Below are 25,589 nucleotides of genomic sequence, written 5' to 3' on the forward strand. Positions count from 1 at the left end.
AATCCTTAAAGGAATGTTCTCAGGCTAATGAAGGGAAGAAAGGAATGATTCTGCCTCAAGCATTCAGGCAAAACATTTCAAAGCACTCAGAGTCCCATTTAATCCTCATGCTAGATATGCGGATTATTTATTTTGACCCATCCTGCTGATGGAGAAACAGGTGAGTTTATTTTGACTTCTCAACAGCTAAGAACTGCTCAAATAGATGAGATAAGAGGTACCAGGTGTCAACTAAAGAGGGAAAAATCTGACCTTTGTCTTGGCAGTGATTTCTCTGGTCTGTGTCCCTAGGAATGATCTAGGGATGGTGCGTGAAGGCAGGGAATGAGATGAATGATTCCCATAGATCTGGTTTCCAATTTCCCCCTTTCTGAGTTGTTGGAAAGGCAAACTCACTTCTAAAAATTCCCACCCTCCCTTCATCACCAGTCTCTTCATTCATCTGGATTATAAACAGAAAAATCATTTCCCACACATCAGCTGTGCAGTCAAATAAGTATATTTCAGGCATTCTCTCTCAACAGTAATAGGCTTTATTTTCTTCTCAACGTTATGTAATCTTATTTATCATCAATGTCCTTCGTCCATTAATCTTTTCGAGAAACTGTTTAGTGGCCCCACTGTTGCAGGCCAGTTCTTCCTCCCATCTCCCGTGTTTCCCTCCTTGTATCATGGGTGATTGGGAGGAGACACTTGGAAAAGACACGCAGAGAGCAGAGACCAGGAGATAAGCACATTGTCACTACCACGGTGAATTCTAAAGCCTCCTCCAAAGACCTCATGTTTACATTAAGGATCACCTCACCCTGGCAACGTTTGCTTTACTGGATTGAATCAAACAAACTTCCTCCAAAGTCAGATCGTTCTTTCTTTGAAAACTTGGGTTCCTGTTGTTGCTGCCTATGACAGTTTCAAAAGAAAAACAAAAATCACGTGGAAGTTTGCTCTAGTAATTCTTAATGCCTCCAGTAAACAGTGAAGCTCACAGCAACGGCGACAATTCAAAGCAAGCTGCTTAAGCATGAATGGATTTGTACCCCCACACAAACACATCGAGAACACAGACAACTATTTCTTTGAAGAATCTCACGGAAATTACCATTATTTTCAGAGGAAAGAGCACACTTCAGAGACTACAGGAATCGGGGTTCACATCTGAGGTCACCGTAGGACTGTCCTTCCCCCGCAGAGCCCAGCAAACAGTCCTTATTAATTACAAAGCACCATTACCTCTGACATGAATCATTTTTCAAAGAAAAAAAATCAGTGCTCTGGTGAAAAGAGTGTTCCTGCCCTTCTAATAAAACATGGACAGTGCCTCAGAGCTCAGGTGACTGTTCAGGCTCATGCTACCAACAGCCATTTTCACCAGCAGAGGCTACGTATTCTTTCCCAGGTAACAAACTAGGTCTGTAGAAAACTCCAGAGTTTCTTACCATTGTGACCAATCTTCCTTCCCTCCCTGTGGAGTCCAGCAGCCAGGAGCTCTCGCTGATGTGCTGCTTCCCACAGCCTCTGGAGCCTTTGGAAGCAGAGAATGTTTCATGTGGCACCAACGTATCACCACCGATTACATTTCAGTTCCTCAATTGCTGGCCTCAGTGCTTTGGAAATCAGCCAAACTGAGCACGAAGAGAGAAAGGGCTGCAGCTTGCAATTTCAGAATTTCCCCTAGAATGTGCTCTTAAAAACATAGGCCCCTCATTGAGCATTTAAGCAAGCACTGGGGACTGCTATGTTCAATTATGTTTCTCCCTCTTTTCCTTTTAAACTGAGAGGAGTTGTGTTGCTTGTGGAATGAAATGATAGCAAGATCTCAAGCTGACCCAGGGGAGGCAGGCACCGTGCCGGCGTCCACACACCTCCAACCTGAGCAGAAACGGCTGCGATTCCAATCAGAGTAAAGGAGAATCCTGCCTAGACAAAGACGAGCGAAGAGGGGCAATGCTGACGAGCACTCCATGGTTACAGCAGCTCGGTCATCGGTGGGTGTTTGCTAAGTCCAGACTAAATCATGTGGCGTAGCGCTGTCAAATCTGAACAGGTGGAAAGAAAAGTTCTTTACTCATCAAGGCAGTGTGAGGTGCACAGCTTTAGCTTGAAGAGTATAATCAAAGTTCTTCAAATGCAGGGAACCCTGCCTTCTCAGATGCTTTAAATCTAGCCTGTGCTGCTCAATTATATTAAACCACGGGGCTCTTTGCTTTTCCTGCGCTTTGGTCACGTTTTATCGTTTAAAAATTTATCTCAGAAGAATTCAATCACACAGCTAGCACACAGCTAGCACACAGCAGCAGCTGAACCTCATCCAAAGCTCAGACCAGGGCTCTTTAGAAAAATAGTACACATAAGAAAAAACATCTGTTGATTGCCAAATTGTTTACTTGCCTTTCCTTCACCATCTGTAAATTTCAGGAGGGCAGGTACCATGCTCTTTTGTTCACATCTGTATCCCCAAGGCAGCACCTGTTCCATTGTAGGATTATTTACTAGCTGAGTTAATATATTGATTTCCCACTACTGTTGGAAATGTTGGCAAAGTCCCACAAATTGGTAAAATTCCTTTTGCTTGGAGACTGATTTGTTCCAGGCTTAGGGTTGGGTTCCTTTTGTTATGGCTTTTCCTCTTATCAAAAAGGAAAAATTCACATCTCCTTGTATGGTTAGGCCTAGAAAGGGCAGGAATAACTTCCAGCAAAGCTAAATACTTGTTCTAGAGCAAATTCATCCCCAGGAATACAATTCGTGCTGATGGCCAAGGGTTCTGATTTCTTAGAAGAGTCCATGGCATTTATCAGGCTTGATGGCATCAAGGAGTAGCTGTGAATCAACAGTCCCAGAAAAACAAAGAAATTTTCACACCCTCTGGGGAAAGGTCTTTCAGGAGAGAGAAGCCATTATGGCAAAGCAAATTAGGTGCCCACGTGAGAGACATCTGGCCAAGATGCAGCTCAAGGCTTGCACTGAGTAGGTTCTAGACACCCCTTTAAGGGGTTAAATGAATTCAGTAAGTGAATACTCTGAAACTCTGGAGTGTTTAACACTTGTCCCGAAGCTGGAATAAGCCAACATTGCCTAACTTGGATTCTCAGTTCATCATCCCATCCTGAGGTCCTTTCTCTAGAAACACTCAGCCACATCGTTTCCACTGTTTCTTGGGCCATGCCCACTTATACTTCCCCTCTCATGGGAAGATGTGGCAACATCTACTGCAATGTGACCAGGAAAAAAAAGCATTGTCTGCTTTTTTCCATTAGCCTTTATCTTTGTGCACAACAGAAATCCCCTACCACAGCATCACTGAAGCGTCTCCCTTTCTTCTATCTGTTCTTCAAGGTGTAGCGTTATTCTTTCTTCCTTCAGGAAGAGTTCCCTGATAGCCTTAACTTACAGCAATTTATCTTCTCCATGACTGTCGCTCAACACTGTCCCAACCATTTAACATTGAATCATACATTGTCTTCAGACACTTCTTGGATGCCATTGGTTATTTTATTGTTTATGTTTAGGTTATTGTTTATGTTTAGGTATCTTACCATGTAGCCAGATTGTAAGCTTGTTATTCCTATATCAAATTCTTTCTTTTCTTTTCTGTTTTTTGTTTGTTTTTGTTTTTGTTTTTTTGAGAGGAGTGTTGCTTTGTTGCCCAGGTTGGAGTGCAATGGCACGATCTTGGCTCACTGCAACTTCCACCACCCAGGTTCAAGAGATTCTCCTGTCTCAGCCTCCTGAGCATCTGGGATTATAGGTGTATAGGTGTATGCTGCCATGCCCGGCTAATTTCTTGTATTTTGGTAGAGATCAAAACACACTGTGTTGCCCAGGCTGGTCTCGAACTCCTGAACTCAGGTGATCCACCCGCCTCAGCCTCCCAACAGGCTAGGATTACAGGCTTGAGCCACCGCACCCAGTCTAAAATTCTTGAATGGCAACCTACTGGCTGTGAGGTAAAACTGAGACTACTCTCCACAGCATTTAAGGTCCTTCATGAAAGACCTCCTTAAAGTTTCCTTTCCCACCATGCTCCTGCTAGTACCTTATGCTTTAGTCACAAAGAACTCCTTGCAGTATCCTCAAATCACCGTGCTCACCAATACTTCCAGGCCTTCGCACACAGGACATTCCATTCCAGGAATGGTTTTTATTGTTGTCCCCACAGGGGCTTGGGCTCAGTCCTCGACGTCTGTGCCATCTCCCTTGATCCTCCCAACAGGACTGAATGGCAAGCTGAAGACGGGAAGTACATGAATCATGGGGGCGCACCATCCTTCTGTTTGTGTCAGGGCCCTGCACAAACCTAAGCAGATGTAGAATCAGTGCTTTTTCTGCAATGAGAAATGCTCATATAGTGTACTGGCATTTGGGACTTTTTTTTTTTTTTCAAATAAGTTAACCTAGTAGAAACAACAAGGGACTAGGAAGAAGGATTTCTGAATCATCATCTGCCTATTGAGTCAACCAGGATTCTATTGATATGAAGAATTGTTCGGCACTTTTATTATCAAAATCGTTACACTTCTCAACTTGATCTTGTCGGAACACACTGAATTACGACGACCTCATTGATACCTGGCCTCACAAACCATCAGCAAGGAAGTTAGGAAGTTCTGGAGAGTGAGGACCAGAAAAAAACTCGGACTTTTCTATAACATAGTAGTTTGTATACCTTCATTAAAAATGTGGACATCCAGGCTGGGCACGATGACTCACGCCTATAATCCTAGCACTTTGGAAAGGTGAGGTGGGTGGATCACTTGAGCCCAGGAGTTCCAGACCAGCCTGGACAACATGGTGAAACTCCATCTCTACAAAAATACAAAAATTAGCTTGGTGTAATGGCGTGCGTCTGCAGTCCCAGCTACTTGGGAGGCTGAGATGGGCAGATGGCTTGAGCCTGGGAGGTGGAGGTTGCACTGAGCTGAGATTGCGCCACTGCACTCCAGCCTGGGTGACAGAGCCAGATCCTGCCCCCCACCCCTGATGAGGACATTCGGAAAGCCAGTCCTTTCCTCTGCACCCCCTTGGTGCTGTCTTCCCACACACCACTAACAACTAGAAATCCAGGTACAGCAATGAAAAGTCTGAGACCAAGCAGGCAAAATGCTCAGCAGAAAGCTATTCCCACTCTTCTGAACATGGAAAGGTGAAAGGGAAAATTTTAAATCCTTTTACAAATTTCACAATTGTCAGAGTGCCTGTGGCCCCCTCCACATTCATATGCTGAAACCTAATCCCCAACTTGATGGTGTTAGGAGGTGGGGTTTTTAGAAGTGACAAAATCAAGAGGGAACAGCCTTCGTGAACAGGATTAGTACTCTTATAAAAGACGACCAAGGGAGATGGCTTGCCCTTCCCCCAAGTGAGGACACCCGGAGAAGGCACCATCTCGGAACCAGGAAGCAGGTCCTCCAGGCATCACATCTGCCAGTGACTTGATCTGGGACTTTCCAGCCTCCAGAATCATGAGAAATAAGTTTCTGTTTGTAAGCTTCCTAGTTTATGGTCATTTTGTTATAGCAGCCTAAATACGCTAAGACAAAATGCATGTAAGTAATATCTATTTCATTTAGTGTTTTCTTACGAGCAAATCCATTTTATCTTTTTAATGAAATTTTTATTGTACCCTTAGAAGACCTTTGAAATGTCTCTGAGAAGCCCAACAAGACACCATTACCTCCCTCCACGGAGTATTCATTATTTACCTATTCAGTATTTTCAAATGCTGGTCCTGCATTAATGAAAAGTGTACCTGCCATTCCAAAAAGGTACTCCCTAGAGATTGGAAGCTCCCTATGGCCACTGCAACACCCATTCCCTACTATCACAATTTAGGGCTCCACTTTAGGATAGAATTTAGAGAAAATGAAGAGGCATAGGCTCCTACTTATCCCATAGCTGCAGAATGACACCTGCCCACCCCCTCTCATAAAAGAACCGAGAAAAGTGTTATGAATGGCTTATCTTTCTTTGTTTCTCGCATCACCAGTTTTAACCCCTAGTCCTATCTTCCTGTACTGCCTATGTATTTTGCCTGGCCATTGGATATGTTTAGCCTCACCCACGCCTCCTCAGCCTCACAGTTGCAGCTAATTCAGGCAGCAGGGCTAGAAGAGCTCAACATGCGCTGGTGATTAGAGAACCTTTGAAAGAAGTCACACTGACAAGATGATACTTTCAAATTTAACCTCAGGCCAGCCACGGTGGCTCATGCCTATAATCCCAGCACTTTGGGAGGCCAAGGCAGGCAGATCACTTGAGGTCAGGAGTTTGAGACCAGCCTTGTCAGCATGATGAGACCCCCGTCCCTACTAAAAGTACAAAAATATTAGCCAGGTGTGGTGGCGGGCGCCTGTAATCCCAGCTACTCGAGAAGATGAGGCAGGAGAATTGCTTGAACCTGGGAGGTAGAGGCTGCAGTGAGCCGAGATCACGCCATTGCACTCTAGCCTGGGCAACAGCAAAATTCTGTGTCAAAAAAAAAAAAAAAGAAAAAGCAAATTTAATCTCAAGCAAACCCACTCAGTCTAAGAATCATAAAGCATGTAGGGATGCCTTTCAGCTTCTAATAATGTTTCAAAGGTTTCTGTTTCAATAGACTTAAATTGATGTTGGCAGAGAAAAAAATTAGGTCAAAGCACCGAGAAAGAGAAACCATCACTGTCTAAAACCACCCAAGATTGCTAAGCATTTGCATATGTGAAAAGAGACACAGGGGAAAACATATTTCATCAGTAAAATATTTACGTTAATTTCCATTAAGGTATTATGAACTATGAAATCGTAAAAGAGTTTCTAACACTGAAAAGTGGCTGTAATAGAAAGGGAAGTAAGGAGAGCGGGAAAATGTGAGTGCCCTTAAGTAGGGTAGCAGCCATTGTAGATCAGAGTGTGTTCCAGGGTCTAAACTCTCTAACGGAAAGCATGAAGTTTGTTTCCCAGACAATCCTGAATTACAGAGAGAGCTGCCCGGATGCCCTGAATCTTTGCGGATCATCACAGTTTACCCCTTCCGGATCTATCCCTGGGACCAGCTATTTCTTTCCTTCAGCTGTCAGGAATTATGTATGTGCCTGTTCTTCTTTTTTACCACAGGAGGGAGCCCGAGCACAATCAGGGTATAGTTCTCCAGCTTTTTCTCCAAGTGGTAACAAAATGACTTTTTAATCACCTGTCAAAAATATGGGTGTAAACGCCTCCAAGCAGAAACGAATGTGCTCAATCAATTATTCCAAATAAGCTTCGGAAGCTGCCCTCCAACTCAAACTGCTCGAGTTTTTCACATACACCTATGTGTGCATAGAGTGTGACTGTTACGTTGAATCTCTTTTACCTATTGTAATGCCAGCATTTGCAAATCATTTGAAAGGTTTTATTCAGATGAAGATAATCCAGATGCACATTCTAAGCATTAAGATACTTGATTTTTTAATAATGACTTTCCTCACATGGAGCTCACTGGATTGATTTATACCTGAATTAAAAGCAACCTGTAATTTATCTTCCAAGTCCAAACTTTTTTTGACATAAAGGACTGCCCCAAGTAAGAAGCCTTCTGAGGCAGATTGCTGAAGAGATTCAGTGATGGTGAAACAAGCAGCTTAACGAAGTGAACTCTCCTTATTAACCTTTGACCAAAGTCTCACCTGTACCCGTTCCTTGTTTCAGGTCTTACACACTTCAAAGGCAGCAGCCAGATTCAGTTCTAATTTGCCTCCGAAGAATTCAGCGCAAGCCCGTTTAGAAAAGTGATTATCCTTCAATTTGTAGGCAATAAGGTAGGCGCTTACATGGGCTCCCAGAAGGCATCACCCAGATCATAGCACTTGTCCCAGAGGGGAGCTTCTTGACCAAATCAGCACAGGAGCTCACTTTATATGGCATTTCTACAAGGCTGTGTACGGTGTCTTAAAGTCGAATGCAGCTACAGCCATGAGGGAGGAGACAGATCTGATCAACAGAAGTGTCCCAAAGATGGTCCTGGAACTGCAGTTGTGTAAGGTTCCACTCTGTCCAGGCAGGTGTGCTACACCAGTTGTGGTGTGGGATAGAGCTGGGGTGGGGACAGAAGGGCCAGCTCCCCCATGCCACTGTGCTCCAAGGCAGAGCCCTGGGAGTCCAGGAATTCTAAATTTGAACCTGTCCTTCCAGGACATTACAAAGAAATACTTCACAGGTCGGAGGATGGGAACATATTTTATTTAAGAGAGTGTCAGCTTGATTTATAAGCTTCATATATTTAGGTACATGGAATTGTCTCCTGACCCCAACCACGGTTGGAGTGGATCTGTTCCCTTCCCTCTTTACTCTGCCTTGCAGTCAAAGTAATGCATCAGTTTGGTTCCATTCAGTGACTCTGGGCTGGGTTTCTGAGGGGATGAGAATGGTACAGAGACCTTCAGATAAGGCTTGCTAGCCACTAGCAACAGGTGACTATTTACTTTTAAGTTTTAACTAATTCAGATTAAATAAAATTTAAGATCCAGTTCCTTAGTCACACTGGCCACATCTCAAAGGCTCAAGAGTCCCATGTGGCTGGTGGCGACTGGACTGAAAGGCACACATTTAGAACATGTCTATCACTGCACAAGTTTCTACTGGACAATGCTACCCTAAAGAACTCTAAAAAGAAAACAATATCTATTTAGATTTAAAGTGGGGAAGAGTGAAACATCTGCAGGCTCAGTGCACAAATCAGTAAGCGAGTTTGCATATTCAGAATTACTGTGTGAACTATCCATGACTGGTATTAGGCATTATAAATGGTACCATGTGTTTGCTGGTGATCTGTATCAGAGACTGCAAACTGGCCACCTGCGGGATGAATATTTTATTTGGCTTCTGCTGCATTGTGAACATGGTAGAATGAGCTCCCAACATTAAAAAAATAAGTGGGGGAACTTCATTAAAATCTAGTTTTCTGATTTCTTTTGAAACATCAGAAGATCTGACCCCCATGGGCTTGCATTTCCACACTGGAACACAAGACCTGGAGTCCAGAAGCTACTATCCCTTCAGGAGTGAGTGCTCTTCAGGTTACCAAAATCTCTGCCCATCACTGCGTCCACAACACAGTTTCCTAATTCCTTCCGTATGCGCAGTTGAATGGGAAAACAAGGAAGTCTCTGGCTTTGCAGAAAGGAAAATCTCTACGATAAAACACCACAAAAGCTGCCGAGATAAAACACCACAAAAGCTGCCGAGAACACTCTCGCTTACTCTGTTTCTCTAAATAAATTCCAGCATCCACTTACCCACATGGCACTCTTTGATCTATAGAAATAGGATTAGTGAATTACAAAAATCAGTATTACAAAATTACAAAATCAGAAGAATCAAACTTCATAATTTCTTATAATTCCACGCTCAACACTCGAGGCTTTCAAACTTGACTTGAGAATGAGAGGAGGAAGGAAGAAGATAATAAAAGCATCATACTCCTCTATCTACTGCCTTCTGCTCCTCCCTATGCAAACATATAAACAACACAAACATACACACACACACATCCTCAAGTGTAATGGGGCTGTGAAAAGGTCCAGTTATGCATAAGAATGAGCACACTTTTGAATAAGATTTTCAGTAATATTGCCACATATCCCAATCATGCACAAGTCTCTTCATTTAAAAATCTAGTCTTATGTCCATGAATTACACTCATTTAAATTTAAGCTCCATTTAAAAAAAGCAGAGGCCAGGCACGGTGGCTCATGCTTGTAATCCCAGAACTTTGTGAGGCCAAGGTGTGTGGATCACCTGAGGTCAGGAGTTCCAGACCAGCCTGGGCAAGGTGGTGAAACCCCGTCTCTACTAAAAATACAAAAATTAGCCAGACATGGTGGCGCATGCACCTGTAGTCCCAGCTACTCAAGAGGCTGAGGCAGGAGAATCACTTGAACCCTGGAGGCAGAGGTTGCAGTGAGCCAAAATCGCGCTGGCACACTCCAGCCTGGGTGACAGAGGGAGACTCTGTCTCAAGAAAGAGCAGGGACTTTATCGGTCCTGTTCAATATCAGCACATAGCAGGTACTCAGTTCTCAATAAATAGCTTATTGAATAGAATAGAACCCTGACAGGGAACATCCCATTTTCTTAGAAATTCTGAGTCTCTGCCATATCCCCCTTGATCTCAACCTGGCACAATGATATATTATATTAATTGATTCAACACACAGATGAAGGCCTTTTATGTCCTGGGACTCTGTTGGAGGTGTATTATAGTATGCCGTAGTTAGTTCTCTAAGTCACAGGTCATATGTTCAGGAAGGATTGCGATCGTGTTAATAATTTGATTTCAAATACCACATTGCCTTTTATTTTTAAAAAGTCATGCATACAATAAATAATTTGTCCATTAATAACTATTCCTCAACCTGTCCTACTCCTCTTTGTTCTAATGGAAAATTAATAGAATGATTTATTTTCCTTTGGGTGTATACCCACTAATGGGATTGCTGGGTCGAATGGTAGCTCTATTTTAAGTTCTTTGAGAAATCTCCAGGCTGCTTTCCACAGTGGCTGAACTAATTTACATTCCAACCAACAGTGTATAAGCATTCCCTTTCTCCCCAGCCTTGCCAGCGTCTGTTGTTTTTTGACTTTTTAGTAATAGTCATTCTGACTGGTGTCAGATGGTATCTCGTTGTGGTTTTGATTTGCATTTCTCTGATGACTAGAGATGCTAAGCATTTTTCCATATGCTTGTCTTTTGAGAAGTGTCTGTTCATGTCCTTTGCCCATTTTTAGTGGGTTTACTTGTTTTTTGCTTGTTGATTTAAGTTCTCTACAGATTCTGGATATTGGGCCTTTGTTAAATGCATAGTTTACAAGTATCTTCTCCTATCTGTAGGTTGTATGTTTGCTCTGTTGACAGTTTCTTTTACTGTGCAGAAATTCTTTCATTTAATTAGGTCCCAATGTCTATTTTTGTTTTTGCTGCAATTGCTTTTGAGGGCTTTGCCAAAAATTCTTTGCCAAGACTAATGCATGTGTTGACCAAAAAGATACATGCGCTTATATGTTTATCACAGCTCTATTCACAATAGCAAAGACATGAAATCAACTAAATGCCCATCTGTGGTAGACTGGATACAGAAAATGTGGTACATATACACCATGGAATACTATGCAACCATAAAAAGGAACAAATTCATGTCCTTTGCAGGGACATGGATGCAGTTAGAGGCCATAATCCTAGATGAATTAACACAGGAACAGAAAACCACTTATAAGTGGGAGCTAAACACTGAGCACACCTGAACATAAAACATGTGAACAAAAGCCACTGGGGACTACTAGAGCCGGGAGGGACGAATGGGCGTGGGTTGAAAAACTACTTATGCTCACCGCCTGGGTGATGGGATCCACACTCCAAACCTCAGCATCCCATGTAAAAAATCTGCACATGGACCCCCCTGTATCTAAACTAAAAGCTGAAATTAAACAACAACAACAACAAAAGACAAAAGGAAGAAAACTGACTCTCCCCAGAGCCACTGCCTGGACTGTAACCCTCTCTAGGGGAGGCTGCATTTTCTCCCTTAGACCTTGTGCCACCAGATGAGGTCTGCATAGATATCCTCACTGCTCCTCACTGCCACTTTGAGACCATTCATTCTCCCTTTCTTCTCCCAAAAGAAGCTCCTGCTGTCATCAGACTAGATCATCCAATACTCCTCAGTGGCACCATTATCCATTGATTCCTGGGTCAATTCCTTTTTTCTCACTGTCACTGTCTCCAACATTACTTGTGCCTTAATTCTAAAAATGTCACTGTATATGTAGATGATCTTTCCAACACACTGGTGCTTCATTTCCTTGAACCATCGCTTTCAATACCCTTCTCCTCCACGCTGCCTCCACTACTCGCTTCCGTGTCATTATCATTAGCTGCAAACGCTCCGTATGTCAATCTCATGCCTCCCACTCTTCCCACAAGCTCGTATCTTTTCCTTGCACTCTCTGTGGTACTGTGACTTCAACCGTTTTTTGGCCCCATTAGGATTGGCAATCCATTGATCACAGTGCCATGTCACTACAGCACATGATATTGTCTCTTTCCTCTTTATCCAGCTTAAAGTCAAACCCAGTCAGTAGAGACACTCGCTTGTCCATGCTCTCTATGCCCATCCCCTTCTCCTGCTTTGTTGCACTTGCTTGTTGTCCAACCTTCAATACCTCCAACTCTGTACTCCTGAATTAGTACAGCCCAGCAGGGCTAGGGAAAAACAAACTCCAAATTCATGCTGCATCACAAGTGGACTCCTAATGTTCCCAAGCAATTAGGCTTCTTATCTCTACTCCATTCAGTCATCCAGTCTCCTAAAGGGTTATTTCACACTCCTTGACCTCTCCCCAAACTTCTGACGCCTTCTCTCTCATTCTTACTCCCAGCTTAAGGTCTTCCTCTTACTTCACATCCACAGACCACACTGCCTTCTCTTCCCACTTTCCAGCATCTGAGTAAGTATCTAGAACCTGCTTTCCCATTTATGACCAAGAATGAACTGGCCACACTCCCACCTCAAGGCAGTTCCTCTACTTGTATGTGTATTCCATCCTCATGTCCACTCAGGACATCTCTTTGGCAATTACACCCTCTTCTATGAAAAAAAAAAAATCAATTTTCTTACTCTACACTAGATCATGCTCATTAGCATATAGAATACTATTATTTTTCCCATATTGAAAAAAAAGGAAACAAAAAAGGCCTTCCATTCTTCCCATATTCTCCACCAGCCATTGTCCCATTTCTTCCCTTCCCTGTGTGGCGATAACTGGAAAGCATTATCATTCAGTTATACCGAGTACCTCCATTCCCCACCTCTCCACTGACGTTGCTGACATTAAGGTTGCCCATGGCCTCCACACTGCCAAGTCCAAACCCCAATTCTCAGTTTTTATCATACTTCATCTTTTGGCACATTTCACATAGCCACTCATTCCTCCTCCTTTTTTTTTTTTTTTTTTTTTTTTTTTTTTTTTTTTTTTTGAGACGGAGTCTCGCTTTGTCGCCCAGGCTGGAGTGCAGTGGCCTGGATCTCAGCTCACTGCAAGCTCCGCCTCCCGGGTTTACGCCATTCTCCTGCCTCAGCCTCCCGAGTAGCTGGGACTACAGGCGCCCACCACCTCGCCCGGCTAGTTTTTTGTATTTTTTAGTAGAGACGGGGTTTCACCATATTAGCCAGGATGGTCTCGATCTCCTGACCTCGTGATCCGCCCGTCTCGGCCTCCCAAAGTGCTGGGATTACAGGCTTGAGCCACCGCGCCCGGCCTCATTCCTCCTCCTTGACACACTTTTCTCACTTGCCCTTTCAGTACATCAAACTCTCTTGTTTTTCTGTCCACTTCACATGTCCCTTCTTTTTGACCCAACCTCTTAATTTTGGAGTACCTTTGAGCCCTTTATGTTACCTTAGTTCCATGGATTTCAATGGCAACTAAGTGCCAGTGGCTCCCATATTATGTTTCAGCCCAAATCTGTTCATCTTTACAATGTCTACTCAACAGTGCTACCTGTATGTTTAGGAGGCAACTCACCCTGCCCAAACTCAACGCTGATCATCCCATTCTTCCCTATTTAGCGCATAGCTTTCCTTACCTCAGTTATGGCAATTCTATTTTTGTAGCCAAAAGCTTTGTAATCAAACTCACAAGGGTGGCTCTAATAAAAATTTAAAAGCATAATGGAAAATAACAAAACTTGGTGAGGAAACCCTCGTTCTGTCATTCTGGTGAGACCGTAAAATAGTACAGCCACTGTGGAAACAGTTTGGCAGGTCTTCAAAAGGTTAAACACAGAAATACCAAGTGATCCAGCAATTCCAATTCTAGGTATATACCCCAAAGAATTGAAAACAAGGATTGAAACAAACATATATTTTCATCACCATACCATCACCATGGTCAACAGTGGAAACAGCCCAAATGCCCATTGATGAATGAATAGAGAAGCACAACGTGATGTCTATCCACACAGTGAAATGGCACTCCACCGTAAAGATGAGTGAAGTGCTGACACATGCTACAATATGATAGACTTTGAAGACATTATGCTAAGTGAAAGAAGCCAGACACAAAAGGTCACATCTTGTGTGATTCCCTTTACATGCAATACCTGGAATACGTAAATCCACAGAAGTAGAAATTATATTTGTGATTGTTTCCAGCTTCATCCATGTCCCTACAAAGGACATGAACTCATCCATTTTTAGGGCTGCATAGTGTTCCCAATCATTCTGAGCAAACTATCGCAAGGACAGAAAACCAAACACCACACGTTCTCACTCACAGGTGGGAAATGAACAATGAGAACACTTGGACGCAGGGCAGGGAACATCACACACTGGGGCCTGTCATGCGGTAGGGGGAGCAGGGAGGGATAGCATCAGAGATATACCTAATGTAAATAACGAGTTAATGGGTGCAGCACACCAACATGGCACATGTATACATATGTAACAAACCTGCACGTTTTGCACATGTACCCTAGAACTTAAAGTATAATAATAATAAAAAAAAGAAAGAAAGAAATTATATTTGTGGTTGCCAGAGGTTTGGAAAAGGAAAAAATGGCAGGTGACTCTTTCCGGGTATGAGGCTTCCTTATGGGGTGACAAAAATGTTTTAGAACTAAATAGAAGTGATCACCACACATCATCGTGAACATACCAATTGCCATTGAATTGTACATTGATTGAAATGGCTCATTTTAGGCTATGTGAATTTCACCTCAATTAAGAAAATGGAATCTTCTTGACTTTTTTCTTTCACTGACAGTCCAAATTTAATCTCTCAGGAAATCACTCGGACTCTACATTCAAAATACATAAATAAATCCAGAAGCAGAACCTTCTCGCCTGCACCCTATTACCAGTCTGATCCAGCCCAACATGACCTTTCTTTTGGATTATTACATAGACTCCTAATTGGTCTCCGTTATTATACTCTTATCACCTTATAATCTATAATAGATTCTCAAACACAATGTGCAATCAGATCATGTCACTTGTCTACATGAAACCCTGCAATGGCTTCCCATTTATTTCAGGGCAAGAGCTAAAGTTTTAACAATGGCCCAGGAGGCTCTGCATGATCTTGTTTCCTGGGCCCTGCCACTAATCTCTCCCCTCTTCCATTTATTCTGCTTTTATTCTCACACTTGTTCCGTCCAGTGCAGCCACACTGGCCTCTCTGCTGTTCTTCACAAATGCCAGGCACGGCCAGTCACAGTGGCTCATGCCTGTAATCCCAGCACTTTGGGAGGCTGAGGCGGGTGGATCACGAGGTCAGGAGATCAAGGCCAGGCTGGCTAAGATGGTGAAACCCCATCTCTACTAAAAATAAAAAATAAAAAAAAATTGCCATGTGTGGTGGTAGGCAACTGTAATACCAGTTACTTGGGAAGCTGAGGCAGAGAACTGCTTAAACCCAGGAGGCGGAGGTTGCAGTGAGCCAAGATTGCGCCACTGCACTCCAGCTTGGGCAACAGAGCGAGACTCCATCTCAAAAAAAAAAAAAAAAAAAGAAAAGAAAAAAATGGAACTCATAGAAATAGAATAGAGTTGTGGTTACTAGGGGCTGGGTGGGGAGGGTTGGGAAATAGGAAGATGTAGTTCAAAGACTACCAAGTTTCAGTTAGGAGGAGTAAGTTTTAAAGATCTATTGCACAGCATAGTGACTGTAGTTAACAATAATGTATTTCAAAATTGTGAGAATAATCGATTTTAAATGTCCTCGCCATAAAAAAGATAAGTATGTGAAGTGACAGGTATGTTAAGTAGCTTAATTTAATGATCTCACAATATAAATACATGTCAAAACATCACATTGTAACAATTCTCACTTGCTAATTATAAAAAAATTTAATAAATACATAAATTATTTTTACTAGAAGAAACTTTCTTTGCAATGTTTTGTTTATTTTTAGTTAAAAATGACAATGTATATTCAGTGTTACCAAATGTTAACACTTGTCAATTCTGGATATCTTGTAGGTAGTGGTTATAGTAGTCAGTGAACTTTTGTACTGCTTAAATTTCTCAACATTTTAAATACAAGCAAGAAAAAAAAGCTTTATGGTTTTTATAGCAAAGAGTTCCTTTGCTCTTCCAAAAAGAGTAAAAGTAGTCTTCTTAGAATTCCTATAGCAATCTCATTTCTTGACCAAATATAGCAATTTGACAATTACCTCATCCCATCCCTTATCACTAAAGAATGGAACTAGCAGAGTTATGAATACAGAAATATGATCTTCTTCATTAACTTGACCTTTCAACACTGTGTAATGATGGGAAAATTCAAATTACAACAGAACCGGCGTTCCTAAGACACAATCACTGAAGTTACCAGGAGGGCCCACCAGGTGGTGTGTGTGCATGGGAGTCGTTACTACTGAACGAGGGTTCCCAAGCATCCCTGAGAAGCACCCTCTCCAAATGGCCTTTGGTAGAGTTTATAAGCTGTTTCAGTCTATCTGTGACTTAGGTACTCATGCATGAGTTCAGAGCTCTGAAGAAAGCCCCTTCCACTGTGCCCCCAGTAGAACCGCGCCCCCAAGGCAATATCTCTATGTCACAGAGCCCTACAATCTCTTGGCAGAATTAAAATTGTATTTATTTTGGAAAATAAAACTGTGTGTACACTCATTTCCTTCTCAAACATTTCACAGCAAAACAAAAGTTGGAGTGCCAAGAGTTATAAAATTAGAGAGGAAATGAAAATCTGTTATTTTCATAACAAGGTCTTTTAACAGAGCCAAAGTATTTTGAGTTCCAAAACAACTCACGTCCCCAAATGGTAGTTTTCATAGTGATTTATTGATTTTAAGCCTTTGTGATGGGCTCTAACCTAATTTTGAACACAGCCATTTTTAAGTTACGCTGGAAGCTACTGGATAATCTTTCCAATATGATGGTTAGATCAACACCTAATATACAAACTGTATGTAATAGCCTCATAATATGCCAGCCAGATAGGTAAATTATCCTTATTTTTTTTCATTGCAAAAGTGAGATGAGCTTGTAGCAAATAAATTCAAGTAATTTGGGGGCACAATAAAATAGAATAGCCTTTCCTTACCTTTCACTGCCATTTCACTCCTCAAATTAATTAATTAACTTACTCTTAAATTACTGTGGACAGATTTGTGCCTATATTTGCAAACCTTTACAAACGTTATTTTAATTTTTATTATGCTAAATGAGATTTTACCATACACATTGTTCTGAAAGATTCTACTTTTTACTTAACAGTTTTTATGATGGACTATTCTGGGTCAATATCAGCATATGTAAACATATACATACATACATATACACACACACACACACACACACTTTTTCCCACCAATTTCTGTGATGACAATGGTATTTCACAAAATAATAATAACAATAACAACCACAGCAAACACTTCCATAATGCTTACTACGCCTCAGGTTCCACATGGTTTACACATTTTAACTCAACCATGACTCACAAAAACCTTATAAGATAGGTACTATTTCTTATCCCCTTTACTGATGAAAAAACTGAGACATGAGAAGAAAAATAATTTCCTCAAGAGCATACAGCTAGTGAGAGGTGAAGCCGTGATTCAGACTCAGGCAGTCTGGTTCCAAAGTCTGCGATCTTAACTGCCACACTAGACTGATTAGCTGTGAACTGCTTGAGAGTCCTGGAAATGGACATCTGGATTGCCTCTGTTTATTATTTTAAACAATGCCACAATAAATATCCTAAAAATAGATGCATCAGTGTATCTTGAAAGTGCATTTCTAGAAGTGGGATTGCATGTATAGATGTTTAAAGATTTAGTAGGTATACCAAATTGATCTCCAGAGAAGCTATACCTACATTCTCCCAAAAGGGGATGCTTTCCTGCCCTTCACTGACCCTCGATGATACCAATCATTTTTCTTTTTTTGATAAGCTGATAGACATAAAACAGAATCGTGATGGTTCTCTAATCTGTATGGCCATAATAATGTGTGAGTTCAGCAATCTTTCAAGCATTTATTGTCCACTTGTATTTATTGGTCTCTGGATTCTGAATTTCACCTGCTCATATTTTGGTCCATTATTCTATTGAGTTGTCTTTTCTCATGCATTTGTAAAAGCTTTGTTTTAGATAGGGTCTTGCTCTGTGGCTCAGGCTGGGGTGCAGTAGTGTGGTATAACTCACTGTAACCTTGAACTCCTAGACTCAAGTTATCCTACCTCCTCAGCCTCCTGAGTAGCTGGGACTACAGACACAAGCCACCATGCCCAGCTAATTAAAAAAAAAATTTAGACATGGGGTCTTGCTATGTTGCCCAGGTGTAGAAGCTCTTTGCTCCATATGTCTTGCCATCCAGGGAACATGCACAAACCCCTGCCAGCATCCCCATCCAACACTTAGAACTATGGCTGCACAATCAGAACAGACTCCTGGGTAGGTCCAGAGAAGAAGAGCTGAAAACAGGACTCATAAAGTCACAGCTGCTTCCCCAAAGCAAAATCACCAGCCAGTATACAGATAACAAGGCTTATTTGAGGCTACAACCCACAATCTGCCCATGTAAAATCATTTCCCTTCATGATAATTATTTTATTGATCCAACTCGATGCACCAGGAAAAAACCAGATCGTGGCCAAGAAAATCGGGAGGGGCTGCCAGGCCCAGTGGCTCACGCCTGTAATCCCAGCACTCTGGGAGGCTGAGGCGGGTGGATCATGAGGTCAGGAGATTGAGATCATCCTGGCTAACAGTTAAACTCCGTCTCTACTAAACTAAGCTGGGCGTGGTGGCGGGCACCCGTAGTCCCAGCTACCTGGGAGGCTGAGGCAGGAGAATGGCATGAACCCGGGAGGCGGAGCTTGCAGTGAGCCGAGATTGCGCCACTGCACTCCAGCCTGAGCGACAGAGTGAGACTCTGTCTCAAAGAAAAAAAAAATAGAAAATTGGGAGGGGCTGTAGAACCCTACTGGCCTGGGTTTGGATTATGGGGCCATCGCTTATTTAACCAGGGGGATTTAAGCAAGATAGTTCATTTTTCCCACCTCCAAGCCTTCGTTAGAACAAGAATCATAATACCAACCATGCGATGTTACAAGAATTAAGAAAAATGTAATCGTCTATTAGAGTCTAGCCACATAATAGGCGTTCAATTATTAACACTGAATAATACTTCCTATTATTACTATTAACACTACAAATATCAATACTGGTGGTGATGAAGGAGAGGCAAATGTAATTGATATACTGGCTCTGCCAGCTTTGGTATGGATAAAACTAGATGATATTCTTCTACTTTTCAAATTAAAACTCACGTCTACCTTCATTTACCCAACGAGTAAAAAGTTTATCTTCCTTTCCTGCCCCTGTCTTCTTTTTCTGTGTCCAGGAATCTCAGCTGTGCTCAAAAGCCCAGCTCTGCTTGCTTGTATCCTGAGGCACTGGTGCCAGACTCAGGCACTCCCCTTTGAGGTTAGCAGGCTCCTCAAACACCAGTCCTTATCCAAGACAATGTGGCCAGGCCTCTGGCACGAAAAACACTATAGATCCCCTTCCAGGCCACAGTGGTTCTTTGAGCAGTGAGAGAGTCCAAGCACAACATGACATAGGACTAAACTTATCCAGGGCTTCCTGGTGGAGCTGGCCTGGGCTGTCTGCTTTTCATCTCCTTAGACTCCTTCCCAGGGAGGCTATGTCACCTCCCTGTTCCAGCTGCACCTACCCTTTACACCTCTCGATTGCTGTCCCAAACCTGCAAATTCCTCCATCTCTGCCCCAGCTCCAAACCTTGATCTGTTGCAGACTGCAAGAAATAATTTTGGGAAAAAATCAGTGCTGGTTACTCTAGGATGTCCTTTTCTCTTTTCATGTTACAAGAGACCTTCCTCAGATTTAGGCTACTTCTGAGGAGCCAATCCCATTGCAGCTGCCTAAGAGGCAGCAGGAAGTGAAGGTCTTGGAAGCCCACAGCTGACTCACTTTCATGCTTAGGAAGTTAATTCCTGAGTGAAATGGGTATAAAACATATCACCCACCTTGCTAGACCCTTCAGATTTAGTTGTTCTTCTATATCTAGTACTGTAAATACTAGCCATCATGTTTTGTTTTATTTTCTTAATCTCCAAATACTATGAGATTTTATGAGAAAAGAGAAAAAAAGCACATATAAAAAGAGAAAAAGGACAGAAGAGAATTTAAAGAAGTACTGTAAATACTAGATATCCATACACAATACAAAATGACAACACTGGCTGGATTCCTAAAACAGAGTTTTAGATAAACTATGACTATTTTGGTGAGAGTATTTCCTACAATAAAATGTGTTCTGAACTTTGAAGCCAATCAAGTTTGTTACATAACGAGCTGGAGAAGAACCAAGATTATGATTTTTCTTCATGTTCCTACTGTTAGCTATCCCAGTTTATGGAGTATTTGAAAGCAATTTGTTTTAATTAAGTCAGTGAAGAGATAGAAACTTGCTGAAAACATTGACTGAGCTGCTTTCACAGATCATCCTTTTTGAAATTAAGGGACTCTGGGAGACCACCCTGTTTGATTTCAATAACCCACAAGATTATGTATTTTACTTGGTGTTGCAAAAATATCTAAGCACATTGAACTTAAAACTGTGAAAAAAAAGAAAGCTGATTTGTTCATGGAAGGGCAGGTGTTTGCATTTAAATTGGACGTGTTCACAGAGCAGAAAATAGAGTCTACACTCATTCTCACCAAGGAGCTACTTGGGGCTCAGTGGAATCATGGATTTTGATACACTGAAGATGCATGGGCTTGATAACCTCACAATTTCTAAAGATATTCTCAGATGGTTGATGAGTAAGGAGCACACTTAGTTTGCTTGGATGCCTTTGAACGTGTCTGAATGACCAGCATCTGATTCAATGTCAAGGTGTGCCGACAGAGCAGAAGGCAAACCCTGCTGATGATCCCTGTGAGTTTGGAGATGAATCGTAGAACTATCCTACAATGTCTGTCTCTGCAACCAAATTGTGGGAAGGACTGCTTACATATTGTTGTGTTAAAAGTATATTCTTGTTCACAAGGCTGTTGGAATTAAAATGCTGTACTGCTTTCAGCCGTGTAAACCTGGAGTCAAAGTATAATGTTCTCTACTTAATATTCTCAATTCCAAACTGGTTTAGTCCGTTAAATGCAGCAGTCTCTTTGGTTTGAACAGAATTTATCAGTAATTTTACTTGATCAAATAACTAAAGTTATAACTATTTTTGACAAAAAATAAAGTTAAATAGACTCTACATGTTTAAAATCTAAAATATTTTCTTTTTCTTGGTTAGCAGTCTCTACTGTATCAAATCCATGTGTTCCATGTATGAATTTCAGATTATGGAGCCCATCAAATGAACAATGTACATGTATCCAAGGTCTTTTTCAATGGTAAAATCATTTGAGTCTTAAAGATTATTTTTAAGAAGAAATTAGGAGTAAAAAGAGAATGTTTTATTTTGTTAATCTCTAAATACCTTGAGATTTCATGAGGAAAGAGAAAAAAAGGACACATAAAAACAGAAAAGAGACAGAAGAAAATAGAAAGAAGAATGTTCAAGTATGAGCTGAAATGTAAGTCTAAAATAGCACGTTAACATTCAGCAGTACAATGATGCTTAATCAGAGCCCTCAAAGGATATTTCAATTAGCAATACATCCCGGTGCTGTTGGAGTTCCCAAGCCTAGATTTAAAGAGTAAGATATACTTCTTGTGGATTAAAAATAACCAAAAATGGCAGAGGAATTGAAAACAAGTAGATAGAAACAGAATTGGGAAGACAAAAGAAACGGTAGTCTGGACTCTGTTTCTTTTTTTTTTTTTTTTTTTTTTTTGAGACGGAGTCTCGCTCTGTCGCCCGGGCTGGAGTGCAGTGGCCGGATCTCAGCTCACTGCAAGCTCCGCCTCCCGGGTTCCCGCCATTCTCCTGCCTCAGCCTCCCCAGTAGCTGGGACTACAGGTGCCCGCCACCGCGCCCGGCTAGTTTTTTGTATTTTTTAGTAGAGACGGGGTTTTGCCGTGTTAGCCAGGATGGTCTCGATCTCCTGACCTCGTGATCCGCCCGTCTCGGCCTCCCAAAGTGCTGGGATTACAGGCGTGAGCCACCGCGCCGGCCTGGAATCTGTTTCAATATGAATTTGAAGTATGTCCTTGAGTAAATCGTGAGTGCTCCATTTTGGTTCAATTTCCAAATGGAAAAGACACTCCTTGGACAGGGCCAGCGTGAAGATTAATGAGACAATACACAGTAAGTAGAAAGAACATAAAAGTAGATCAATGTTACATAGGCTAGTTGTAATCTAATGCTATCAGAAAACAAATGGTTTGTATCTCCAGTATTACTAAATATGAGTATAGGTATGCTCTATAACATGGCATGGGGCCTTGAAAAAGATCAAGGTAAAAATCATATAAAAGTTTTTCTCCCCAAAGGCAAAATAATCTTGCAGAGTGTATACATGAAGGACTGTTCCTAAAAGCCATAGATTAGCTCTAGTAATTAGTAGGATACCGGCAAGAATGTCTGTCATCTTCCTGGGAACATCCGGGAAGAAAACAGAAGGTTGCTTGTGTGCATTAAAAGAATTGACTGGGCTGATACAAGCTAGCATTGTGTCAAAGCGGGTACGAGAAACACCCCCACGAAATAGTAAGAACTTAAAAAAAACAACTATAGACACAGGTACCATTGAGTGTTTTAAAAAATGAGTTTCAACTATTCAATGGGAACATTCCATTACCCGAGACAATAGTTTTGTGGAGTGCAATTGCCTGCAAATCTGTTGAGTTTCAAATAGAAATAAGCCCAGCACCAAATGGACTGTTAACCCATGTGATAATAGCTTTATTATAGAGGCATTACAAAATAATTCCAAGGAAACACTTTTTCCAGAATTAGCGTCTCCAAGAAGGTAAGTCTGAGCTGAGAAATCAGTGAGAGACATTAGCTTGGTGCAAAAGTAACTGTGGTGTTTGCCATTACTTTCAATGGCAAAACCTCAATTACTTTTGCACCAACCTAATACAAGCCTCAATCTCTCCTTCAAGTGCCACTGCCATCTTACCGGGATTCCCACAGACCCATAACGTCAACATGTGGAACAGGATTCAGCATCACCCCTAAAGCTGCTCCTCTTCTGTTTTCTACGTTCAGCTGGTGGTACCAGGACCTAAGACAGAAACCGGGATTACTTCCCCTCACTATCCCATATTCAATCAGCTGCCAAGTCCCTTCAGAATTATGTCCGAAATATTATTCAATTATGTCCCTTTCTTCTCAATTCCAACTGCCAGGGTTTTAACTGAGCTGCTCATTATCCCTTATCTAAGATATTGCAATAGAGCCTAAACCGGTCTCCCTGTCCTTTTCCTACATCCATCTCTCCATGTGGTCACAAAAGCTGTCTTCCAAATACAGAACTGGTTAGGTTATTCCTTTGCTTAAAATCCTTTAGCAAAAGCATGGCCTCATCCTGACCTGGCTCCTCCCTTTCTCTGCAGTTTCCTCACTTCTGCTATCCCTCATCTTTCATTTATATCCATAAATACTGTCATTCTCAAAATACATCACATAGGTGCCCCTGCATCCGTCAGACACGTTCCTAATTGTCTTTCAACACCCACACCTGAAATCACCTTCTCTGCAAAATCTCCTCTGCCTGCTCCGTATTGATTGCTACTTTCTCTGTGTTACCCCTGTAGCTGGCTCACAGTTCTGTTGCTGCACTTAACAACGCATTATAAATACGTATTTATATGTATATTGTCCATAATTTATGAGCTTAGAGGGCAGAGCTGTTTCGTAGTTATTCATGTGTCTCTCGTGTCTAGCATAGTGCCTGGCAAAACCAGTAGTCAAGAAATAAACGCTGCATTGAAAGGCTTGAGCCTCTAAGCAAGCAAAGGCCAGCTATCTATCTCCCCTGGGTGTCAAATAAGAGACCGACCCATCTTTAAGCCCAAGTAACATAGAGATGCATGTGCGTGTAGGCACACACACACGCACACACAAAGAGGGGGAAAGGGAAGAGCAAGAAAACAATAAGAGAAAGGCTCCACCTTGCGGGGAATGAAGTCTCGAACAACTTTTCACATAAAAGCTGGGACTGAACTTACCTATCCTTCTTGTCTAAGATATCCCGCCCAAAACAGTTTACAGGAGCATCTTTAGCAGAGAAAAAAACAGAACAGTGAGGAGAGTCTAAACACACCGTCATGTGCCCTGGGCTCAACTGTGCTCCCGCAGACCCCCGCCAAACCCATGTGTTGACATCCCAATCCCAGTATCTCAGAATGCCGCCGCATTTATAAGTGATGTCTTTAAAGAGATGAATAAGTTATAATGAGGACATTAGGGTGGTGCCCTAATCCCATATGACAGGTGTCCTTATGAGAAGAGGAAGAGAGTCCAGAAGAGTGTGTGCTCAGAGGCACCCCCACGTGAAGCGGCACGGGGAGGGTGTCCGCCTGCAAGCCATGGAGACAAGCCTGGGGCAGACCCTTCTCTCAGCCCTCAGAGGAAGTCAATCCTGCTGCCGCCTCCATCTTGGACTCCCAGTCTACAGAACTGTGGGAAACTAAATTTCTTTTGTTTAAGCCACCCCGTTGGTGGTATTTTGCTATGCCCCAGCAAACTAATGCACATAAAACACCCCCATATGGGCCAGGCAAGGTGGCTCATGCCTGTAATTCCAGCACTTTGGGAGGCTGAGGTGGGCAGATCACCCGAGGTCAGGAGTTCGAGATCAGCCTGACCAACATGGTGAAACCCCCGTCTCTACTAAAAATACAAAAATTAGCCAGGCATGGTGGTGGGTGCCTGTAATCCCAGCTACTCAGGAGACTGAGACAGGAGAATCACTTGAACCTGGGAGGCAGAGGTTGCAGTGAGCCGAGATCACACCATTGCACTCCAGCCTGGGCCATGAGAGTGAAACTCCGTCTCAAAAAAATAAAAGAAAAAGAAAATGCCCCCAAATGGAGGGTTTAGTAAGTAAAAGAAAATACCTGGGGCTGCCGGGTGGAAAAGAAATCACAAACTTTTTTCTAGGATTATTGAATTCCAGCTCAGAATAAGTAAAAACTGGCATCAGGATTGATTAACCTTAAAGATACCTTCTAGTCCTGATATGTTATGATCATTACAGGGACATGCCTCTTAAAAGGATGTTTAATTACAGGCAGGACTAAGATCTGCCTTTAAGAGCTCAAAACACTTCCATAAATGGGCTAGTATTTTAGGTGACATTTCATCTAAAATTCAGAGGATGGTATAGATCAAGGCCAGACCAAAACTGGAATTCAGATACTTCTGTTACCCTTTCTGGTCTTCTCCCACCCCAGATTTATTTTTTTCATTGATTGATATGCACATTGAAGGACTTGCTGGGAAAGGAATTCACACGCATCCACCACTGCAGTTCACACACACACAGGGAGGTATGGAGACTTGGCGTGGTGTGTGTGGGAAGAGCCACAGACAAGTGAACAACACCTGAGAAAGACATTCTACTAAAAGTAAGGGCCAGCCAGGCATGGTGGCTCACACCTGTAATCCCAATACTTTGGGAGGCTGAG

At 42.1% G+C, this 25,589-nt stretch overlaps 1 protein-coding gene across 2 annotated transcripts in view; it reads right to left on the reverse strand.

Annotated features, from left to right (window-relative positions):
- Window positions 1-25,589, reverse strand: part of PLD5 (phospholipase D family member 5) — a 422,686-nt gene that overhangs the window by 354,828 nt on the left and 42,269 nt on the right. The window contains exon 1 of one of the 2 annotated variants that reach the window (XM_050771125.1): window positions 1,437-2,118. The exons of the other annotated variant lie outside the window; for it this stretch is intronic. Coding sequence (XP_050627082.1) covers window positions 1,437-1,439 — 3 coding nt within the window. The 5' untranslated portion in view covers window positions 1,440-2,118. Of the gene's footprint in view, window positions 1-1,436; window positions 2,119-25,589 lie in introns of those variants that run through there. 2 annotated transcript variants of the gene reach the window in all.

Source organism: Macaca thibetana, chromosome 1, assembly GCF_024542745.1.
Source record: "Macaca thibetana thibetana isolate TM-01 chromosome 1, ASM2454274v1, whole genome shotgun sequence".
Classification (NCBI taxonomy): Eukaryota; Metazoa; Chordata; class Mammalia; order Primates; family Cercopithecidae; genus Macaca; species Macaca thibetana.